The 20,692-nt window shown below is 44.6% G+C and overlaps 1 protein-coding gene across 11 annotated transcripts in view; it reads left to right on the top strand.

The window, feature by feature from the left end:
• CLEC16A (C-type lectin domain containing 16A) overlaps positions 1–20,692 on the top strand; it is a 237,813-nt gene that overhangs the window by 62,844 nt on the left and 154,277 nt on the right. For all 11 annotated transcript variants that reach the window (XM_017953179.2, XM_009195987.2, XM_009195985.2 and 8 more), the window contains 2 exons: positions 13,316–13,448; positions 17,544–17,644. In XM_017953179.2, coding sequence (XP_017808668.1) covers positions 13,316–13,448; positions 17,544–17,644 — 234 coding nt within the window. The remainder of the gene's footprint in view (positions 1–13,315; positions 13,449–17,543; positions 17,645–20,692) is intronic.

The raw sequence follows: 20,692 nt of genomic DNA, 5'->3' as shown, positions 1-20,692 counted from the left end.
TACCTGGGAGTTCAGAGACCCATCTTTGCCTTTTTTGTTTTTCTTTTGTAAGTCTCTACTGAAATGAGATGAAACCTGGCCTCATTTCCAGCTCCTCTTTCAAAATTAGAGCCCACCCCAGGCCTGGCAGTGTCTTGGTTGGAGCAAGCCAGGGACTGACTATCGGGTAGTTGAGATCTGAATCCCAGCTCTGCGCCTGAACAGCTGTGTGGCTCTGGGCAAGTAATTGCCCTCTCTGCACTTCTCCACCTGTAGACGGGGCTTCCTAATGCCTGGGCCTCAGATTGGCATAAGTGAGAACATCAACACTGTAGCATTCAGCATGTGACACACGAGCTTTCTACGAACCCCGGCCAAGATGGAGGGCAGAGTGAGGCGCTCGAACAGCAATTTGAGTGTGGCTGTGTGAACTCCGCTTGGACACCAAGCACATTTCTGTGGGACCCGTTTCTCTTTTAATTTCTACAGCTAGTAATTGAGCTTAGTGAGTGTGCAGGTGTGAGTATGTGTGTGAGAGTGAGTGTGTTTGTGTGTACGTGTGTGTAATGGTGGGAAGAGAGGGAGAAGCATCAGCAAGCCCAGGCGCTGCAGTAGAGTGATGTTGTGGGGCTGTCAGCTTTTCAGATGGGCTTAACTGGGATAAGGAGGAGGATTGGAGGTGAATTAGGACAAAGCCTTTGAAGAGCAACTTCCCGAAAACCGTTCTCAACTCAATCTCCTGCTGGGCAGAAGAAGATAAAAAAAACAAAGGAAGGGGTGCCACCAGTACTCACAGCACTTAGCACACGTACTCTCGGTCATTGCTAAAAAGCCAGCCAATTACATGCAGGCTGTCCCTTATATCCTAGGTAACCAGCCAGGCATCTTTCCCCTTAGCCTTCCTCTGAAGGTCTTCTTATTTCCCTCTTGCCCTCTTTTTTTAGTCTGTCCTTGCTGTGATTGCTGGAATATGGAACACAGAGGGCAATTGAGAAAATCCTTGAAATTGTGAAGTCAGAGACTATTGGGAGGCCATGCCTGCCATTTCCCTGAAAAGCGCTTCATTTACCAAATATTAATCAGATTCGAATGGACATCACCCTGGGCGAGTTGATAAATTATTGCTGTAATTTGAAAACTGAGTGTGTCAGAGTATCGGGGAAGCTCAAGGATCTGGCCAGAGCTGTCATATGGAGAGGCAGAAGTGGACGTCCTTGGGTGCTAAGGGCCCTCAGGACTCTCCTGGCCTACCCTCCCCACACAGGCACTACTTGGACAACAAGTGGAAAGATGTAGCCTTCCCTGCTCCCTTTTTTTTTTCTTTTTTTAAACTTATGGTAAAATACATATAACATAAAATTTACCATCTGAATCATTTCTAAGTGCACATTTCAGTAGTGTTAAGTACATTCGGCCGGGCGCAGTGGCTCACACCTGTAATCCCAGCACTTTGGGAGGCTGAGGCGGGTGGATCACGAGGTCAGGAGATCGAGACCATCCTGGCCAACATGGTGAAACCCTGTCTGTACTAAAAAAAATACAAAAAATTAGCCGGGTGTAGTGGCGGGGGCCTGCAGTCCCAGCTACTCGGGAGGCTGAGGCAGGAGAATGGCGTGAACCCGAGAGGCGGAGCTTGCAGTGAGCCGAGATCATGCACTGCAATCCAGCCTGGGCGACAGAGTGACCAGAAAAAAAAAAAAAAAACAGTGCATTTACATTGTATAACCATCACCACCATCTGTCTCCAGAACGCTTTTCATTTTTCATCTTGTAAAACCAAAACTGTGCCCATTTAATAACTCCCCACCCCACCCTTTGATGTTCTGTCTTTGTGGGTTTGACTGCTCTAGGTCGTTTATTCAAATGGAATCATATAGTATTGTCTTTTGTGCCTGGCTTGCATCACTTAGCATAAAGTCCTCAAGGTTCATTCATGTTATAGCATGTGCTGGGATTTCCTTCTCTTTCTTTTTTTTAGGCTGAATAATAATTCAATTGTATGGCTAGACTACATTTCTTTATCCACTGCTCTGTTGATGGACGCTTGAATTGCTTCCACTTTTGGCTATTGGGAATAATGCCGCTATAAACATGGGTATACAAATCCATTCCTGCCTTTGAGGCTTTTGTAGAATTGATAGAGGCTACGGAGGGTCTGGGTGGTACTGGCCAAAGCAAAATAAGTTGGAGATTTGAGTTCCCACTCCCAGCTTTGTAGCCTCATGAGCTGTGGGATGGTAATCATATTACTCAGCTCCCAGAGGCTGGAAACTTACCAGGCTAGGTGCTGGAGTGTTGGAGATGACAGGCCATGGTACCTGGCATGGGAACTGATACTGTGCAGGCGCTCATTTCCACAACTCAGGTGGGCAGTGCAAAGAGAGGAGCCCACAGCGGCCTGTGGCAGAGCCCCATCGCCTAATGCCTTGGCACTTCAGTTTCCCCACCTTAACGTGCAGAGTTGAGGGTACGTAAGTATTTCTCCCACTGCAGAATATGGAGATGGTTTTAGGTGGTACAGAGAGAGCCTTAAAGAATATGGTGGCTAGGCGCAGTGGCTCACACCTGTAATCCCAGCATTTCGGGAGGCCAACCTGAGAGGATCACCAGAGCCCAGAAGTTCAAGACCAGCCAGGCAACATAGTGAGACCCCTGTCTGTACAAAAAATAAAAGATGCCAGTCATAATGGTGCGTGCCTGTGGTCCCAGCTACTCTGGAGGCTGAGGTGGAAGAATCCCTTGAGCCTGGGAGGTTGAAGCTACAGTGAACTGTGATCGTGCCACACACTCCAGCCGGGGTGACAGAGTGAGACCTTGTTTCTTAAAAAAAAAGAAGAAGATGGTGCAAAAGCCCTAATTCTAAATGATTATCTCCAGGGCAGGGGATAGGGTGGGTGGGGGGAGCCTGCATATTTGCTGTGGCAGATGTTTAATACTTGAATACCTCATTCATGTTTATGAATCTCCCTTTCTCAATTGCACACAACAGGCCCTGGCACCTTTTTGTTTATTCATCATGTGTATTTTTATAGTTGCTATTTATATTGGTTTTATGCTCATAGTAATTTTCCCAAACTTTTTATTTGAAAATAATTTCAAATTTACAAAAGTTGCAAAACCAAAAATAGTATAAAGAACATCTGTTTACCCTTTACTCAGTTTCCCCCTGTAACATTTCATACCATTTACTTTCCTATTGTATTTTCTCTGTCTGCACACCCACCCCACACACCCCACACACATCCATCATGCCCCTTTCCTCCTGAAGCTTCATGAGCATTTGCTAAGATTAAGGTGTTATCATTCATGAGCACAACACAGCTGTCAACTTCATAGTATTCTCCTGCTGTGTTCCTGTTGTATCAGCCTAATAATGTCTTTCTAGCATATTCTTTCCTCCAGTGCAAGGTCCAATCCAGAGGTGGGTGGTGCCTTCCATTGTCACGCCTCCAGCCTCCTTTATTCTGGAACATTTCCACCGTCTCTTTCTCTTTTGCAACATTCATTTTTTTTTGAGGAATACAGAACCTCCCCCTTTTTTTGTTCTAATAAAACATCCTTCATTTTGTCTTTGTCTGATGTGTACTTGTGATTAGACTGAGGTTATGCATTCTTGGCTGGAACACGGCATAGGTGATGTCATGCACTTCTCAGCATGTCACATCTGGAGGCACATGATGTCCTTCTGTCCCTCTTGGGTGATGTTCATTTTGGTCACATGACTAAGGTGTTGCCCAGTTTCTGTATTGTGTAATGACCTTCCTTTATCTTCCCAACTAATAAGCAGTCCACAGGGAGACACTTTGAGATCATATAGATACCCTGCCCCTTGTTAAAATTCCCCCTTAGATTTGGCATTTATGATTCTTGCCTGGTTCAGTCATTACCATGATGGGCAGGAAAAGATGAATTTCCACCTTCAGCATTCTCTCTGTGTTTAAAAGTCAGCCCTTGGCATTCTGTTGTAAGCAAGACCTTTCCCTTCTTCTCATTTATTTATTTATCTCTTATTGGTGTGGAATCATGGATTCCAATTTTCTAAAGGTTTATAGTGCATTACTGTATTTAATGATTTTGGTGCTTAAATTGTCCCAGAGTTGGCCTGCAGGAACCCTTTCAAGCTGGCTGTCATGTGCTTGCCCTGTGCTTTTTTGAGCAGTCCCTTACACTTTCTGGCATAACATGGTGTTCTATGTTCATCTAGTACCTCCTCTGCCTGTCCCTGGAATTAACCATTTCTCTGGCTCCTGTCCATGGACAGGGATATTAGAGGCCAAGATTTGGGCACTGGATATGCTCATTGCTACTGAGGTGTCTTTGCAGTTTGGCCCTTTCAGTGGACAAAGCTAGGAAATCTATGTATGTACATATACAAAGTGTACATTATACATGCCTACATATACATACATACAAACATGCATACACACACATATTTTATTTTATTTTATTTTTTTGAATTTTTTATTTTTTATTTTTATCTATTTTTTTATTATACTTTAAGTTCTAGGGTACATGTGCACAATGTGCAGGTTTGTTACAAATATATACATGTGCCATGTTGGTGTGCTGCACCCATCAACTCGTCAGCACCCATCAACACGTCATTTATATCAGGTATAACTCCCAATGCCATCCCTTCCCCCTTCCCCCTCCCCACAATAGGACCCGGTGTGTGCTGTTCCCCTTCCCGTGTCCAAGTGATCTCATTGTTCAATTCCCACCTATGAGTGAGAACATGCGGTGTTTGGTTTTCTGTTCTTGCGATAGTTTGCTGAGAATGATGGTTTCCATTTGCATCCATGTCCCTACAAAGGACACAAACTCATCCTTTTTTATAGCTGCATAGTAGTCCATGGCGCACACATATTTCAGAATCACATGTTCATACCAGTACCCCCAATTCCAGTGAACATACAGGTTTTTTTTTCTTGTCTTCTCCCATCTTAGATTTGTATGTTTCTACTTGTACTCTGAGAGCCCTGACTCCTAACAACATCTGCTTACTGATTTGCCCAATCCTATAATGCATCTAAAAGCTTCAGAATTGCTTTACTTACAGTTGTTTATTGCTTAAAAAAACGAACAGTTCAGGATGTTTTTGCAATTTTCCCTCCCCCATGCCCATCCCAATGCTTTACTTATCCCCAAATTGAGGATATATAGCTGAGCACACTAAGTCCTCACTTAACATCATGGATAGGTTCTCGGAAACTGTGACCTTAAGGGAAATGATGTAGAAAGAAACCAATTTTCCCATAGGTGAGTTGATACCAACAGGAGTTAAGTTCCTGTGGCATATTTCTGGTCACAGAAACATCATCTAACTTGTAAATAAAGGCCCAAAACACTTCTAGCATTAAACATTGAAATAAATGTGAGCTGTACATACACTTAAAGATTTATGGGTCGGGCATGGTGGCTCACACTTGTAATCCCAGCACTTTGGGAGGCCAAGGCGGGTGGATCACGAAGTCAGGAGATCAAGACCATCCTGGCTAACATGGTGAAACCCCGTCTCTACTAAAAATACAAAAAATTAGCTGGGCGTGATGGCACATGCCTGTAGTCCCAGCTGCTCGGGAGGCTGAGGCAGGAGAGTGGCGTGAACGTGGGAGGAGGAGCTTGCAGTGAGCCGAGATCATGCCACTGCACTCCAGCCTGGGTGACAGAGCAAGACTCCGTCTCAAAAAAAAAAAAAAGAAAAAAAAAGATTTATGAAAACATGTAAGATAATTACTTACCCAATTTTTGGTGAATTAATAAGTGAACAGCAGTCATGGTGGTGGTGGGTTAAATCAAGGAATAAATGTTTGCAAAGTGAAAATTGTAAGGAGCACCTCCTGCCTGCACGAAGTTCAAAAACAATCACAAATCTGTTAGGCTTGCTGAATGCTTTCATACCACATCATGTATTGTCATGTATTTGTATTATTGTCTGCTTTATGAATTGTTATTTGACAAGCATTTGTATTCATTTGTTTTCCAACTCGTGTATTTCCAGTTCAGGGTCTTGTATGGCCAGAGCCTGGGTACCTCAGGATGCCAGGTGGGAGCCAACTCTGGACAGGGCACCATCCTGTTACAGGGCACACTCACACGCCCCACACTCACTCAGACTGCATCCGTGTAGACACGCTAGGGGAACCTAAGGTGTACATCTCTGGGATGAGGGAGAAAACCAGAATACGTGGCAAAAAGCCATGCAGACATGGCAAGAACATGCAGATTCCACATAGACAGTGGCCGAGGCTGGAAATCGGTTTTTTTCTTTCTATTCTCATCCATGTTATAATGCAACAATGTTTAATGAAATGATGTTATTCAAAGATCTGCTGTATTGTGTTCATAAGCTACTTGGATTAGTCTTAGCATCGTTCCTTTCCCCATTGAGAGTGGATTTGGCATTCACTTAAAATAAATTTCGATTTAGGCCAGGCATGGTGGCTCACACCTGTAATCCCAGCACTTTGGGAGGCTGACTTGGGCGGATCATTTGAAGTCAGGAGTTTGAGACCAGCCTGGCCAACATGGTGAAACCCCATCTCTGCTAAAAATGCGAAAATGAGGCCAGGCGTGCTGGCTTACACCTGTAATCCCAGCACTTTGGGAGGCCAAGGCGGGCAGATCATTTGAGGTCAGGAGTTTGAGACCAACCTGACCAACATGGTAGAACCCTGTCTCTACTAAAAATACAAAAAAATTAGCCAGGCATGGTGATGTGCACCTGTAGTCCCGGTATTCGGGAGGCTGAGGCTGGAGAACCCCTTTAGCCCGGGAGGCAGAGGTTGCAGTGAGCCAAGATCATGCCACTGCACTCCGGCCTAGGCGATGGAGTGAGACTGTCTCTCAAAGATAAATATTTTAAATAAAAATTTAAAAATGAGCCAGGCATGGTGGCACGAAATATTTTAAATAAAAATTTAAAAATGAGCCAGGCATGGTGGCACGCACCTGTAATCCTAGCTACTCGGGAGGCTGAGGCAGGAGAATTGCTTGAACTTGGAAGGCAGAAGTTGTAGTGAGCTGAGATCATACCACTGCACTCCAGCCGGGGCAACAGAGTGAGACTCTGTCTCAAAATAATAATAATAATAATCATAAGATTTGGATTCTTTTTTAAAACTTCCAGTTTAGGGTTCTTCCTTCTCATTCTCATTCATTTAATTAATTTTCCTTTTTAAAATGCATGGAATATTAGCAAACTCAAAACTATGCAAAAAGTTATATTCAAAGAAGTATCTTTCCTCCGTTCCATATCCCTTTCATTTCATTCCTGCCATCTATTATAGATAACCAACTTGATTGGGTAACTGAAGTATCCTTCCTGTGTTTCTTTCTGTAAAAATAAGCAGATTTGTGTATGTTTTCCTCTCTTCCTTTCTTACACACAGGATAGCATATGTGTCCCTTCCACTTAGCAGTATCTCCGGAAATGACTCCATATCAGTTCTCATATCTTCTTCATTCCTTTTCACAGCTGCACTGTGTGTATGTACCACAGTTGATTCCATCGGTTTGTTATGCCTGGGCATTTAGGTAGTTTCCATTATTTTGCAATTACAAATAATACTGCAGTGAATATCCTTGTGCGTGTGCATGTTCCTACTGCCAGAGGTGTGTCTTGCACATAAATACCTACAAGTGGGCTGCTAGGTTGTAGAGCATAATAGTGAGTTAAACTTTCCTTTTAAGCTGTATTTAAGTGAAAAACAAGTAAGAGTTCAAATAAAATGAAAAATAGTACAGGTAACACAGAGACGTGACAGAGATCATAAAAGCAAGCAAGTAACTGAAGTTTGAGCAAAACGGGCTGAACTATTGCTTCAGTCCCTTCAAACTCCAAATAGGATCATAACTGAAGTTCAGTCAGAGACCCCTGGGAATCCAGCCTCAGTGCCTGAGTCCCGGCCTTGGGGACCATTGGTGGAAATCTGTATCCACATAGCCCACTGAGCTGCTTTCCTTGGTGGCAGCAGTGTGGCACCTGCACCTTGGGAGGGAGGCTGGCCAGTGACAGCAGGGACAACTGGAGTTGGGGCCCAGAGTGGCACAGAACCATGCCGACATTCAGATGTAGCACTATGAGGGGGTTCCCTGTGGCCCTGATCATCAGGAGAGGTCAGGTCCTCTTTGATATCCTCTTCTAAAAATGATACTCACTTTACAGCAGTGAGAATCTGGGGAGCCCTTTCCCCCAGAAACCTGCTACCGACTATTCCCATGCCCACATAGCACTTTGCATAGAGCTTCAGGGAGCTGGCAAACCTATAAGGGTTGTTTCAGTACCTATAAGGGTTGTTTGGATAAAACTATCAAAAAGAAGGGCAAGAAACCTTTCCTTGACATTTGAAGATCTGATCTGCATTCATCTAGAAAATTAAGTAGAGTCGCTCACTCTACAGCTGTGCTAGCTGGATGAGGACTGTGAGGTGCAGCTGTGGGCACACGTGTCACAGCCAGGGTTTGGAAATCCCATTTTGTGTGGAGAGGCCCATGTGGGCCTGGTTCTGCACCCAGACGTGACATGGAGGTTGGGGGTGAGGAAGGGGGAGCGGTCCTGGTTTCGCTGCTGCGTTTCCAGCTGTGTTAAGAGTCACTGTACTTCTGGGTTTCTGTGCACTCGTGTTCAATATCCGGGGTTGGACCAACAGGTGGTTTTCAGGCAGTTTTGTGTGAAGCCATAGAATTCCAGAAAGGGGCCTCTGTGGAGTGCACCAGGGAGTCCACGGCAGTCAGAGGCATTTGGTGCCCACCACCCTTTCCTGGAGCAGCTCTGCGCTCATCTGCTGACTGTGGTGGGATGCCCTGGAAAATTGCCCTTCACATTAGTATTCAGCTGCTTAAAAAAAAAAGTTGGATGAGCTTGGTGCTGAATTGTCTTCACCCTCTTCTCTGCTCCAGAATTCTTCTGGTGTCCAACGAGATTAAGCCAGAAAGGGTACAACTATGTCATGAAGCTTGGCCTCCAGGCCAGGGCACTGGGGCTTGGCCCTGTAACCTTAGGAAGTACTTGGAGCTGAGTTCCCACTGTGTCAGCCAAGCACAGCAGAGCTGAGCCTGGGGAAGGAGAACTTGCAGCTGTAGGGGAGGTGGGCCTATGCCACGTCCTCTGCCTCAAAGGGCAGAGGCCAGAGGCTGGGAGACGAGGAGGAGGCTGGCCTCACAGGCGTGCTTGGGAGTCTTCAGATGTCTGATGGCAAGTCTTGCTAGTAAACACAAGCAAACATACCTATGACATTTAAGCATACATCTCCCAAATATGTGTAAACATTTATGTATTATAAATTATATGTGATTGTGCTAGTATTATGGACAGTATGAAACAAAACACATTTTAAAAGATGAGAAGCATTAAAAGACCTATTGCCTAGGGAATCATCTTGCATGCCCACTGAGGTCCATACCCACTTTGGAGACAACCAGGGTAGTTGGAGGGCACTAAGCGCCTGAAGGAGGCTGGTGGAGGTGAAAATGGGAGAAAGGGAAGAGTAATGTTTCCCACACAGCACTCTGCACCATATTCCAGCTCTTTTTTTTTCTTTTCTTTTTTTTTTTTGAAACAGTCTCACTCTGTCACCCAGGCTGGAGTGCAGTGGCCCAATCTTGGTTCACTGCAGCTCCCACCTGGGTTCAAGCGATTCTCATGCCTCAACCTCCCGAGTAGTTGAGATTACAGGCACCCGCCACCACACCTGGCTAATTTTTGTGACAGGTTTTTACCATGTTGGCTAGGCTGATCTCGAACTCCTGACCTCAAGGGATCCTCCTGCCTCAGCCTCCCAAAATGCTAGGATTACAGGCATGAGCCTCCATGCCCGCCCACATTCCAGCTCTTAGCCATCTCTGTGTACTATTTGCTCTGCTGTTTACTGGATAGCTTTCTTTGAATTGACTCACTTGGTTTTTTCCCAAAATTTAGCCTTATTCTAAGCACTAATATCCACAGAAGGCTTTCTGTGCAGCTAGAATTTTCTTCTAATGCACATAAGTATAAAACTATGCAAACAAAGCATTTGTCCACACACCACTTAGAAAGCACTGTTGGCTACCACCTGTGTGTTGGGGGCCGCCCTGTGGGAGACTCTGATCTTTGGCATCTGACTTCAGATCAAATGGGAGGGAAGGGGGATGGTGAGAGTGAACCTCACATAGGGCCAGGGCCCATGTGGATATGGCAGGGGGGTTGCTTCTCCATGCCAAGGGGAGCCTGCAGGTGCAGTCATGCCTAACAGTCTGGGGAGAGTCTCGTGGGGCATGAGATATCTCCCCACAAGAACACTTTGTGCCCACGTCGATCGCAGACTTTTTTGGGGAGTGGCCCACCCCCACTCAGATCGCAGCCACTATGAATCTTTGCCACCCGGGCCTGCTGCCAAAACTTCTCGTGTTGGGCTAGACCAGTCATTCATTTATCACTTCAAGAGATATATATTGTGTGCCTACTCTGTGCCAGACACTGGATTAGACAGTGGAGAACAAGACACATAAGACAGCTACAAAGCCCCTGTTCTAGTGGAGGAAGGCAGACAGTAAGGAAGCAAAACAATGGAGAATGTAAGAGGCAAGTTGCAATAAATGCTATTAATATAAAGTAAAATCAAGATAAGGGGGAGGAAGGACAAATCTCCTTTACAGAAGAATGCCAAATAATTTATGGAGATATGTAAAGACGTTTCGGAGCCTAATGCCCCATTCTCTAAGTGTGGCCTATGTTTACTGACTTCCTTCCACAGAGTATGGTATGGAAGGAGGAGGAAAAGTGGCTTCACAGTGGCGAAAGCTGATGAACATTAGCTTGGCCAAGTATTGGAGATTAACATCAATAGCCATAAGTCATATTGATAGTATGTGCCCTGATAGGATGTGATGAGAAGGGTACTTCCCCTCTGTGGTCCTCCTCGTCAAAACCTGTAGCCCCAATAGCAGAAAGACATCGGACAAACCCCGACTGAGGGACTCTTGAGAATGCCTGACCAGTAATCCTCAGAATGTCCAGGTCATCACAAGCAGGGACAGTCTGAGAAACGTCACATCCAGAGGAACCTAAGAATGAGAACTCAATGTAAAAGGGATCCTGGAACAGAAAAAAAGACATTGGGAAAAACTAATGAAATCTGCCCTAAGTGTGGAGTTGAGTTTAGTTAATAATAATTTTTTAAGAGATATATATAAAAAAAAAAAAGCAGGTGAAGTCCGGTCTGGTGGCTCACGCCTGTAATCCCAGCACTTTGGGAGGCCAAGGTGGGAGGATCATTGGAGCTCAGAAGTTTGAGACCAGCCTGGGCAACACAGTGAGTCCCCATCTCTACAAAAATTAAAAAATTAGCCAGGTGTGGTGGAACTTACCTGTGTTCCTAGCTACTCGGGAGCCCAGGTGGTCAAGGCTACAGTGAGCCATAATCACACCACTGCACTCTAGCCTGGGTGGCTGAGCAAGACCCTGTCTCAAAAAAAAAACTGGTGAAGAGGGCATCCAGGAAGATGTCTCCAAGGAGGTGACATGTGAGCTGAGCCTTGAATGATGTACCCCAGTCACACCTGGCTAGGAGAGACCTGGGGTGAGAGCCTTCCAGGCAGAGGAAACTACTGTGTAAAGGTCCTTGGATAGAAACAAGCTTGGGCCAGGCGTGGTAGCTCACTCCTATAATCCCAGCACTCTGGGAGGCTGAGGCAGGTGGATCACGAGGTCAGGAGATGGAGACCATCCTGGCTAACATGGTAAAACCCTGTTTGTACTAAAAATACAAAAGATTAGCTGGGCATGGTGGCAGGCGCCTGTAGTCTGCTACTCAGGAGGCTGAGGCAGGAGAATGGTGTGAACCCAGGAGGCGGAGCTTGCAGTAAGCAGAGATGGCACCACTGCACTCCAGCCTGGGTGACAGAGTGAGACTCCGCCTCAACAACAAAAAAAAGAAACAAGCTTGGGATGTTTAAGAGATAGTGAGAAGCCCAGCACAGCTGGAGCAGCGTGAGCCAGCCAGGCAGGGATGGCCGGGAGGTAAGGTCAGAGGTGGACCGGGGCCAGGCCATGTGTTTGGATTTCAGCTTGGGAGTGATGGGTAGGCATTGGGAGTTTTGAACAGAGGAGTGACGCAAGCTAATTCCTTAAAATTGCTTGGGTTTGTGTGGAGAATAAATTAGGGTGGCAGAAGAGGTGTCCGAGGTCCCTGCATGAGCCAGGGGGGAGGGAGACCGTGGCAGAGGCTGTGTCTGAGCCCAAGGTATGTGTTCACATCCCTCTACAAACAGAAGTGCAGGTTCACATTTTGTCACCTCTTTTTCCCCCCGTATGTCTCCCGAAGGTGGGGAAAAAGATGTGAACTCTGAGTTCTGAGGGCTGACTGAAAGTCTACGCCACACAGCCAAGAACTCTGTGATGGGGACACCATACAGCCCAACCCTCGTCCATCTTTAATTCAAGATATTGTCTTTGGTGGTTCATAACTTTTTCTGAAAAATAAAAATGCACACCATGCTTAAGTTGATTGCTACAGGTTACCTTTGTTTAATGGGGAAAAAAATAAAATGAGGTTCCTAATCTCTCTTTACCTTCCGGAAGTTGTAAGTGGAAAAGGAAAACAAAAGGCTTCAGTCACATCAGAGCTTTCTATTAAAAATGTAAGCAGCTTTAGGCCGGGCATGGTGGCTCACGCCTGTAATCCCAACACTTTGAGAGGCCAAGGTAGGCGGATCACCTGAGGTCAGGAGTTCGAGAGCAGCCTAGCCAACATGACAAAACCCTGTCTCTACTAAAAATACAAAAATTAGCCGGGCGTGGTGGCGGGCGCCTGTAATCCCAGCTACTGAGGAGGCTGAGGCAGGAGAATCACCTGAACCCGGGAGGCGGAGGTAGCAGTGAGCCAAGATCGCGCCACTGCACTCCAGCCTGGGTGACAAGAGCGAGACTCTGTCTCAAAAAAAAAAAAAAGAAAATGTAAGGTACTTTAGAATATTGTCAGTGAGGTTGATTATGTTTACCAACCACATATCGTCTCTTCTCTGCTGCCTCAAATCCTTTGGGAAGGAAATGTGGTATCAATAAAGTAAAAAAGGCCTTTTTAAATTCTTGAAATAGAATAAATGATTGCAATTTGTGTTTTGTTATCAAAAACAGGAACACGTTTCTTGATGCTCCTGTGATGAATGGAAAGACAGGCTCCGGCCTGTGTCTTATTTCCACCCCAATGTGTCACTGATGTTCAGGTCACTGCTGTCGGACATGTACTTGACATGTTAGGAGTCACTTATGCATATTTATTCTCCAACATGAGCATGTGTATAAATCTAGGGCTGCAAAGCTGTCTGGGCTCATCCCAGTCTCCATTTTGGCTTCCAGAGATCGAGATGGTGATCATGGAGCGTAGCAAGCTCTCAGAGCTGGCCGCCAGCACCTCCGTGCAGGAGCAGAACACCACGGACGAGGAGAAGAGCGCCGCCGCCACCTGCTCTGAGAGTGCGCAGTGGAGCAGGTAGCTGCCCAAGAAGCCGATGCTGAGTGCTCTCTCAGGGAAGAGGAGAGGGCTCAGTGGGGAGGTCGAGCCCTGGGGCCAGAGCTTCTTCTGTCCCTCAGCCCGACCATGCTGCCTCCCTTTCTTTCCCTGCTTCTCCAGCTCTGGCCACCCAGAGGCATGGGGACAGAGCCATCATTCAATACTGTAATGCTCACTCTCTTACAAAGAGATTCGCCAGGATAGCACAACTCTCCCTGTCTTGCTCCTGGCACTCTGGAGCTGGGCTCCGTCTAAAGGGCATGGGTTGCTTCACATTGGCTGCCCCTGGAAATGCTCTGCTGTTCCGAGGAAGGATCCCCTCAGTAGCTGGGGTTAGATCTTCTTGCCTGGTTCATTCCCTCCCCGGTACACACATACACATACCCCATCTACAGGGCCTGCCCTCTTGACTCAGCCCGCGTGAGTTAGTGCTGCGATCCACCTTTGACTTTTTGCCTGATTATTCATTTCAGTGATGGCCATCTGTAGCTACATCTTCTTAAACCTGGGTGACCCCACATTTCCTGGAACCTTGCCATAGCATGAGCCCCTCTACAATGGGATTGGAGGGAAGGCTACTCCCAGCGTATGTGGGAGCTGGTAGCAGGGCTTCTTCATTTCAGAGTTATTTCCTTATCTTACAGCCCCACTGTACAGACCCCTGTAACAGCCTCCTGATTAGCACTACCTCCTGATTAGCACTACCCTCCTGTTCATAAATGCACCACACCAGGATTTCTCTGTCAGCCTGTGAGACATTCACTTCCTCAGCCTCTAGAGAGGGCTGATGGAAATACACCTCCCACCCCCGGCATCCTCTTTAGTAATCCAATTTCAAGTGAAGATGTGAAGTCCACTAATTTTTTCCCTCCATATCTTATTTGTCTCTTTGCTTGGCAAATGTTTCAATGACTTAACAGATGGGATTAATTTTTATCAGATGTGCAAGGGAGCCATTTTTAGTTTTTGCTAAATAAAAAAACAGTGGAGTACAAAAACCTTTTAGATTTTGCTTCAGAGCAAAAAATGTAACTCCCAAAGCTATGAAAATTAAGGAAGTCATTCTAAACACAGAAGGTTGGGGATGACCTTGGCACAGCATTCTTTAGACTGTAAATAATTAGAAGAGCCCCAAATAACCAGTAGTGGGGTGGTGCTTAGGCAAAGGAAGAGGTATCTGCTTAATAGAAGATCAGGCCAGGCATGGTGGCTCACACCTGCAATCCCAGCACTTTGGGAGGCCAAGGCGGGAGGATCACTTGAGCCCAGGAGTTTGTGACTAGCCTAGGCAACACAGTGAGACCCCATCTTTACAAAACAATGAAAAAGTTAGCCGGGCATGGTGGCAGGTGCCTGTAGTCCTGGCTGCTTGAGAGGTGAGGTGGGAGATTGCTTGAGCCAGAGAGGTCAAGGCTGCAATGCACTATGATTGCACCACTGCACTCCAGCATGGGCAACAGAATGAGACTTTGTCTAAAAGAATGTAAGCTGCTGCTTTTAGGTGAATACTGTCATGATGTGTTCAGTTCCTTAGGATCTGATAAATGGAAACAGAGGACATACTTTTCATAGTATGGTAATACTGTAGCTTTGCTAATAGAAGAAAAACACCCATGTATTCCTCCCGCCACCAAAAAAAGGGCAAAAAAAAAAAAAAACACATCAAAATGTTATGTTTGAATATTGGGGTTGATGACTTCTGTTTTTCTGAATTCTGGTGGAGAGAAGGGTTTTCTTAGGGTTGATTGAGATTATTTCCTAACTTTGGGCATCTTGAAGCACATGGCTTCTAATGGAAGCTGATTCAGTTGCCTTGAGTTAGGCTGCGTGCAGGCCTGAGAACCTCCGGGCCAGATCTCTGCTAGACTCTGAGACTGAATGCCGGTGTAGAGAGTGGCCCACGTGGAGAGCTGCTTTCTCCTTTGTCAAGGTATCGAGATGCAGCTTGTAAGAAACTGCCACTGCCCTCTGTCCCCCCACTTCCTGGCAGGGAGGCAGGGGTGGGAGGGAAGGTGGCCGTTTGTTCTCTAGGCTATGAATTGGATCTTGGCATTGGTCTACTTGCCTCAAGAAACAGCATGGTAAAAAACAGGCTGTTCTTATATTCCCCGTATATTATTGGCTCTATCTGCATTTGGGGTTAAATATAGGCCTAAGAAACTTAAGTCTTTCAAAACATTGTTTCTTTTCTTAAAAAAAAAAAAAAAAAAAAAAAAAACTTTAAAATTATGAAGTATGCAAAATCTTAAAAAGTGTAAAGAAGGGGAAAAAAGGTGTTCATCATGCGAGCATTCAGAGTCAGTGGGACTACCATTTTGGTTATTTCTCACCAGTTTTTTTTTTTTTTTTTCCCGATGTGAACTTTCTGGGAATTTTACCCTCCCTTCTCCCAGAAGCTTGGACCGTATCATGTCTATAATTTTGTATTCCTCCTTTTTTTCCATCTAATCTCAATCCCCAAGCAACCTTTTCACCTTAGTCTACCCTGTGTAAACAAAACGCTTAATGGCTTTATGATACTTCATCTCATAAAAGATGGTACCCACCCAGCTATTGGCATTTGGTTATTTATATTATTCCCAAATGAAAATATGATCCAAATTTCATGCAGCCGATTTACAAGAAAATGTTATCCTACTCCTAAGTTTGGAAGTGTTACTGCTGGAGGCTTTCAAAACCCAAATCTACACATGGCAAAACTATTAACACATCTGAAAGGCGGTGCCCCATCTCGGGCTGTGGAGAAATGGGAACGGAACATAAATGTCCCCTTTAAGATTTCTTTTGTTTTTGTTTTTGTGTGTCACGTGTGTGTTTGAAATGTTATGACAAGTACATTTTTTCTTTTTTTGCATTTTTCAATGAAATATTTTGTGTCAGATATACATGTATAGAGTCAAACATTCAAAACTGTGTCAAAGGTTATGTAGTGAACGCTCCCTGTTTCTCCACAGTCCCCTTTCGCTCCCCATAGGCATCCAGTGTTCACTGGAGCTTGGGTGTCTTTCCAAAAATTAAATGTGCCCTTGGTCATTCATGAAGGTGCTCTGTTCTCTTGACCTCAACGTGGCATTCAGAGGGGGTAGCCACAGACAGTCAGAGGATCAGAGCCTCTGGCCTGTGGGCCAGACCTGTGCATATTCTATTCTCCTGGTGTTGAAGAGTCTTTTTTCTGTGAGGCCCTTCACCTGGAAAGGCAGCATTTGGGATGTGCCATTTCCGATATTTGCAGCCTCTCTACAGATCTCACCCGCAAAGCATCAGAGGTGAGAGACCTCACTATCGATTCTTCACAGTCAGAGAAAGTTGGCTTAAGAAATTGCTGGGTCAGGACACTGCCAAAGTGAAATCATGAAGTAGTGCCCTTGGTATATTACAAATAGAAATCAAATAGCAGCTCCCATGCATTGGCACCGTCCACAGCGCCTGGCCCTGTGCTAAATGCTTTTCAGTCTTCATTGTGCTTGCATCCTCAAAATAATCCTGCGAGGTTGGAATCCACGCCATACAGATGGGGAAATAGAGAGGTTTTATGTAACTTGCCCAAGGGTTTGCTGAATAAAAAGCTAAAAAGAGGCAGAACCCGAATTTGAACCCAGGCAGTCTGGCACCAGGGCTCATGTTCTTGAACTTGTTTGAATTGTTGTTTGTGCCTTGTTTGATATCATCACACTGTCCTGTTTTCTTCATTGTCTTCTGACACACATCACTTTGCAGTGATGTTTGTCTATTCTGTCTCTACCAGCTGACATGGGAGCTGTGCTGTGGGGAGTTTGTATAATTGATTCCGTGTGTCTGAAATACCTGGTGAGTGATTGTTGTGTGACTAAGCAAGCAGTCTGTTCCTTGGTCAGGTTCCCCTCTGGATAGCAGCTTTCCTGGGCAGAGCCTGTCTCTCATTTGTCTGTGTTCTCAGTGCCTGGTGCTGGACCAGGCACACAGTTGTGGCCTGGTCAAAGGCAGCTAGTCAAAGAGCTGTGTCAAAGGCAGCTAGCACCCCATGTGCAGGTTAGAGAGCGGAGGTGTTCACCCATGTGCATCACAAGGCTCATATATGCCCCTCCTCTTTTCCAGACCCTTCCTGGATATGGTGTACCATGCCCTGGACAGCCCGGATGACGATTACCATGCTCTGTTCGTGCTCTGCCTCCTCTATGCCATGTCTCATAATAAAGGTAAGACCCTTGCCTTGCCTGACTTCCTCACTGGGCCCTGCATATGCATAGCATCCTTCCCCTCTGCTGCATGGAGGACAAAGAAAGGTGCTTTCTGTATAGAATTTCCTTTCTGGTTTTGGTGGTCCTTTTTGGTTTTGACTCCCACTCCTCTTTAGCTTCATTAGAATTTCTCAGGTGTTTTTCTGCCAACTGAAGCCACAGGAATTGGTTACTCAGGCAATATGGGGGAAGGTGACTTGACTGCCTAACCCAGGATGACTATATTCACCCTGTGGTTTTCTTTTGACCCCTTGATTTACAACTGACTTAGCATCCGACCTCTTTCCTAACATCAGAACTGAAATCAGTCAAATTGTAATCTTGGTTTTGCTATATATAACACTTGGTGTTCTTATTCTGGGTTCAGAGCTGAAATAGACCCTGGGTGGACTTTGTGGAAGCGTAGGTTTCCTTTCTGAAGAAAGGTGTGGTTCTCTGGCTTCCCCTATTGAGGCTGCTTGGCCAAGATCCAACTCCCATGGGGTTGACAGGTTTTGTTAGGATTCATTCATTCACTGCCTTGCTGCCGACTCCTGGGAATAGTCACTGTTGTTTGCCCACCTGGCTTGACATGGGCATGTTCTGAAACCTCCACATCAGAATCTCTTCAAAGAAGAATTCAGGAATATTCCTTCTAACACCTGCCAAGAGCTGGGCTTGGAATACAAAAAAATCAAGTGATGTTTTAGTAGGTTTTTTATAAGCTTATTGGGGAGTAGATAGAGTTGGGTTTTACTAAGATAGCCTATAGCTAGAGGCGTTAAAACATACATGATATAACCAAGTTTGTGCGTTCTTAAATCATTAATCATGATAAATAAGTCGATTGGTGGCAGAAGAGTATATAGTGAAAAAAGTCTCCCACCTTTGACCCCAGCTGTCCTCTACAAAGGCAGTTCCCGCTACTGGTTTCTCTTGTGTGTTTTTAAAGATAGCCAAACAAACCCAAGTAGGAGTATATATGGTTTTATTTATATGACTGCCCACTTAGCTGTAAATGGAGATATCAATATTGTGCTTTCTACCTTGCTCTGCTCACATCATCATATTTCAGCACATGGGTTCACGTCCATAAAGAACTGCCATTCTTTTTTATCAATGTGTGAGCAAATCATAGCAAATCATAGATATTAAGGATTTTTGCATCTGTGTTCATGACTGATACTGGTCTGTAGTCTTCTTGTAATTCTCTTGTCTGGTTTTACTATCAGGGTTATGTTCACCTTATAGAATGAATTGAGAAATATTCTCTCCTCCTTGATTTTCTGGAGGAATTTTTGTAGTATTATTTCTTCCCTAAATATTCCTTAAACCAGTGAAGCCATCTGAATATGGAGTTGTCTTTCATGGAAAGTTTTTAACCACTCAATTTCTTCAGTAGGTGTAGGGCTTTTCAAGGTTATGTATTTCTTCTTGAGTGAGCTGTGTCTTTGAAGGAATTTGTCATTTCCTCTGAACTGTCAAATGTATTGGCATAAACTTTATGATATTCCTTTATTACCTTTTTAATATCTATATGATCTGTAGTGATGGTCCCTCTCTGATTCATGGTATTGATAATTTAGGTCTTCATTTTTTTTCCTAATCATTTTGGCTAGAGGATTATTAATTTTATTGCCACCCTCTATTGTTCTGCTGTTTTTGATTTTATTGATTTATGTTCTTATGGTTTTTTTTTTACCTTCTGCTTCCAATTTAATTTACTTTTTGTTTTATAACTTCTTAAAAAGAAGCTTTAATCATTGATTTTAATCATTGATGGAAGCTTTGATCATTGATTTTTTTAAGCAAATCAGCTTATTTTTTTAAACTAACATACCATAAAATTAACTCATTTTTGTATTTAATTCTGTGAATTTTGGGATATGTATGGATATGTGTGAACACCACATAATCAGGAGATAGTACAGTTTCATTATCAGAAAAATATCCCTCAGGCTATTCCCTTTCCAGTCACTGATTTTTAAACCTTTCTTCTCTATGACTTTAATGCTGTAAATTTCCCTGTAAGCACTGCTTTACCTGCATCCAGTAAATTTTAACATATGAGGTTCATTCAGCTTAAAATATTATACAGTTTCCCTTTTGATTTCTTGTGTTTTGTCATGTCTGTAATTTCTAGCTGTGTTTCTTTTACTGATTTTTCTCCTGCTTTTGGATTCCTTCCCCCATTTTCTGCATGCCTGGTCATTTTTGATTGGTTAACAGTTACTGTGATTTTTACACAGTTGGATGCTGGATTCTTCCTGTAAATATTTTTGGGCTGATGGTTCAGTTAATTGGAGTTGCTCTGATCCTTTTTTGAGGCTTTCTTTTAAGCTCTGTGAGAGCTAGTCCAGACAGCCTTTAGCTTAGGACTAACTTCGCCCTACTACTGAAGGCATTACCCTTCTGAGACTCTACCGTGTCCCATGGTGAGGTAGTCTCTCCACACTGGCCAGTCCTGTGTGAGCTCCAGGAATTGTTCCACAGGCTTCATTCTGGCAGGTCTTTCCCTTTCTTCATGTGCACACACAGACCAGAACACTGAGGCTCTAAAGGAAACCTCTGCAGGTGTCTGAGCTCTCTCTCTGCAGCTCTCTCTTCGTTTCTCTTGTCCATGAATTTTAACCCCTTGATCTCTCTGAACTCCAGACTCTGCCTTCTCTGAGAGAATCACAGTCTTTGTCTGATTTTCTGTCCCTGTGCTGAGGCCTGGATACTCTCACTGGAGAGCAAGCTGGAGCAATCACTGGGCCACCGCCTTTGTGCTTCTCTCTCTAAGGGATCTCTCTCCTATGCTGCCTGTTCATCCAGAGTCTGATAACCATTGTTTTGCATATATTGTCTTGCTTTCTAAGTTGCCTGAGTCAGAAGAATAAATTCAATCCATCTTGGCCAGAAGCATAGCACCTTTAAAGAAAAAGTTTGATTGAAGTCTAATTGATGTCCAATAAACTGCACATATTTAAGGTGCACAGTTTGATGTGTTGACATATGTAAATACCCATGAAATCATCACCATGA

This window comes from Papio anubis, chromosome 18 (assembly GCF_008728515.1).
Source record: "Papio anubis isolate 15944 chromosome 18, Panubis1.0, whole genome shotgun sequence".
In the NCBI taxonomy this organism is placed as follows: Eukaryota; Metazoa; Chordata; class Mammalia; order Primates; family Cercopithecidae; genus Papio; species Papio anubis.
The sequence above is the reverse complement of the archived record's forward strand: the minus strand, read 5'-3'. Positions and strand labels throughout refer to the sequence as shown.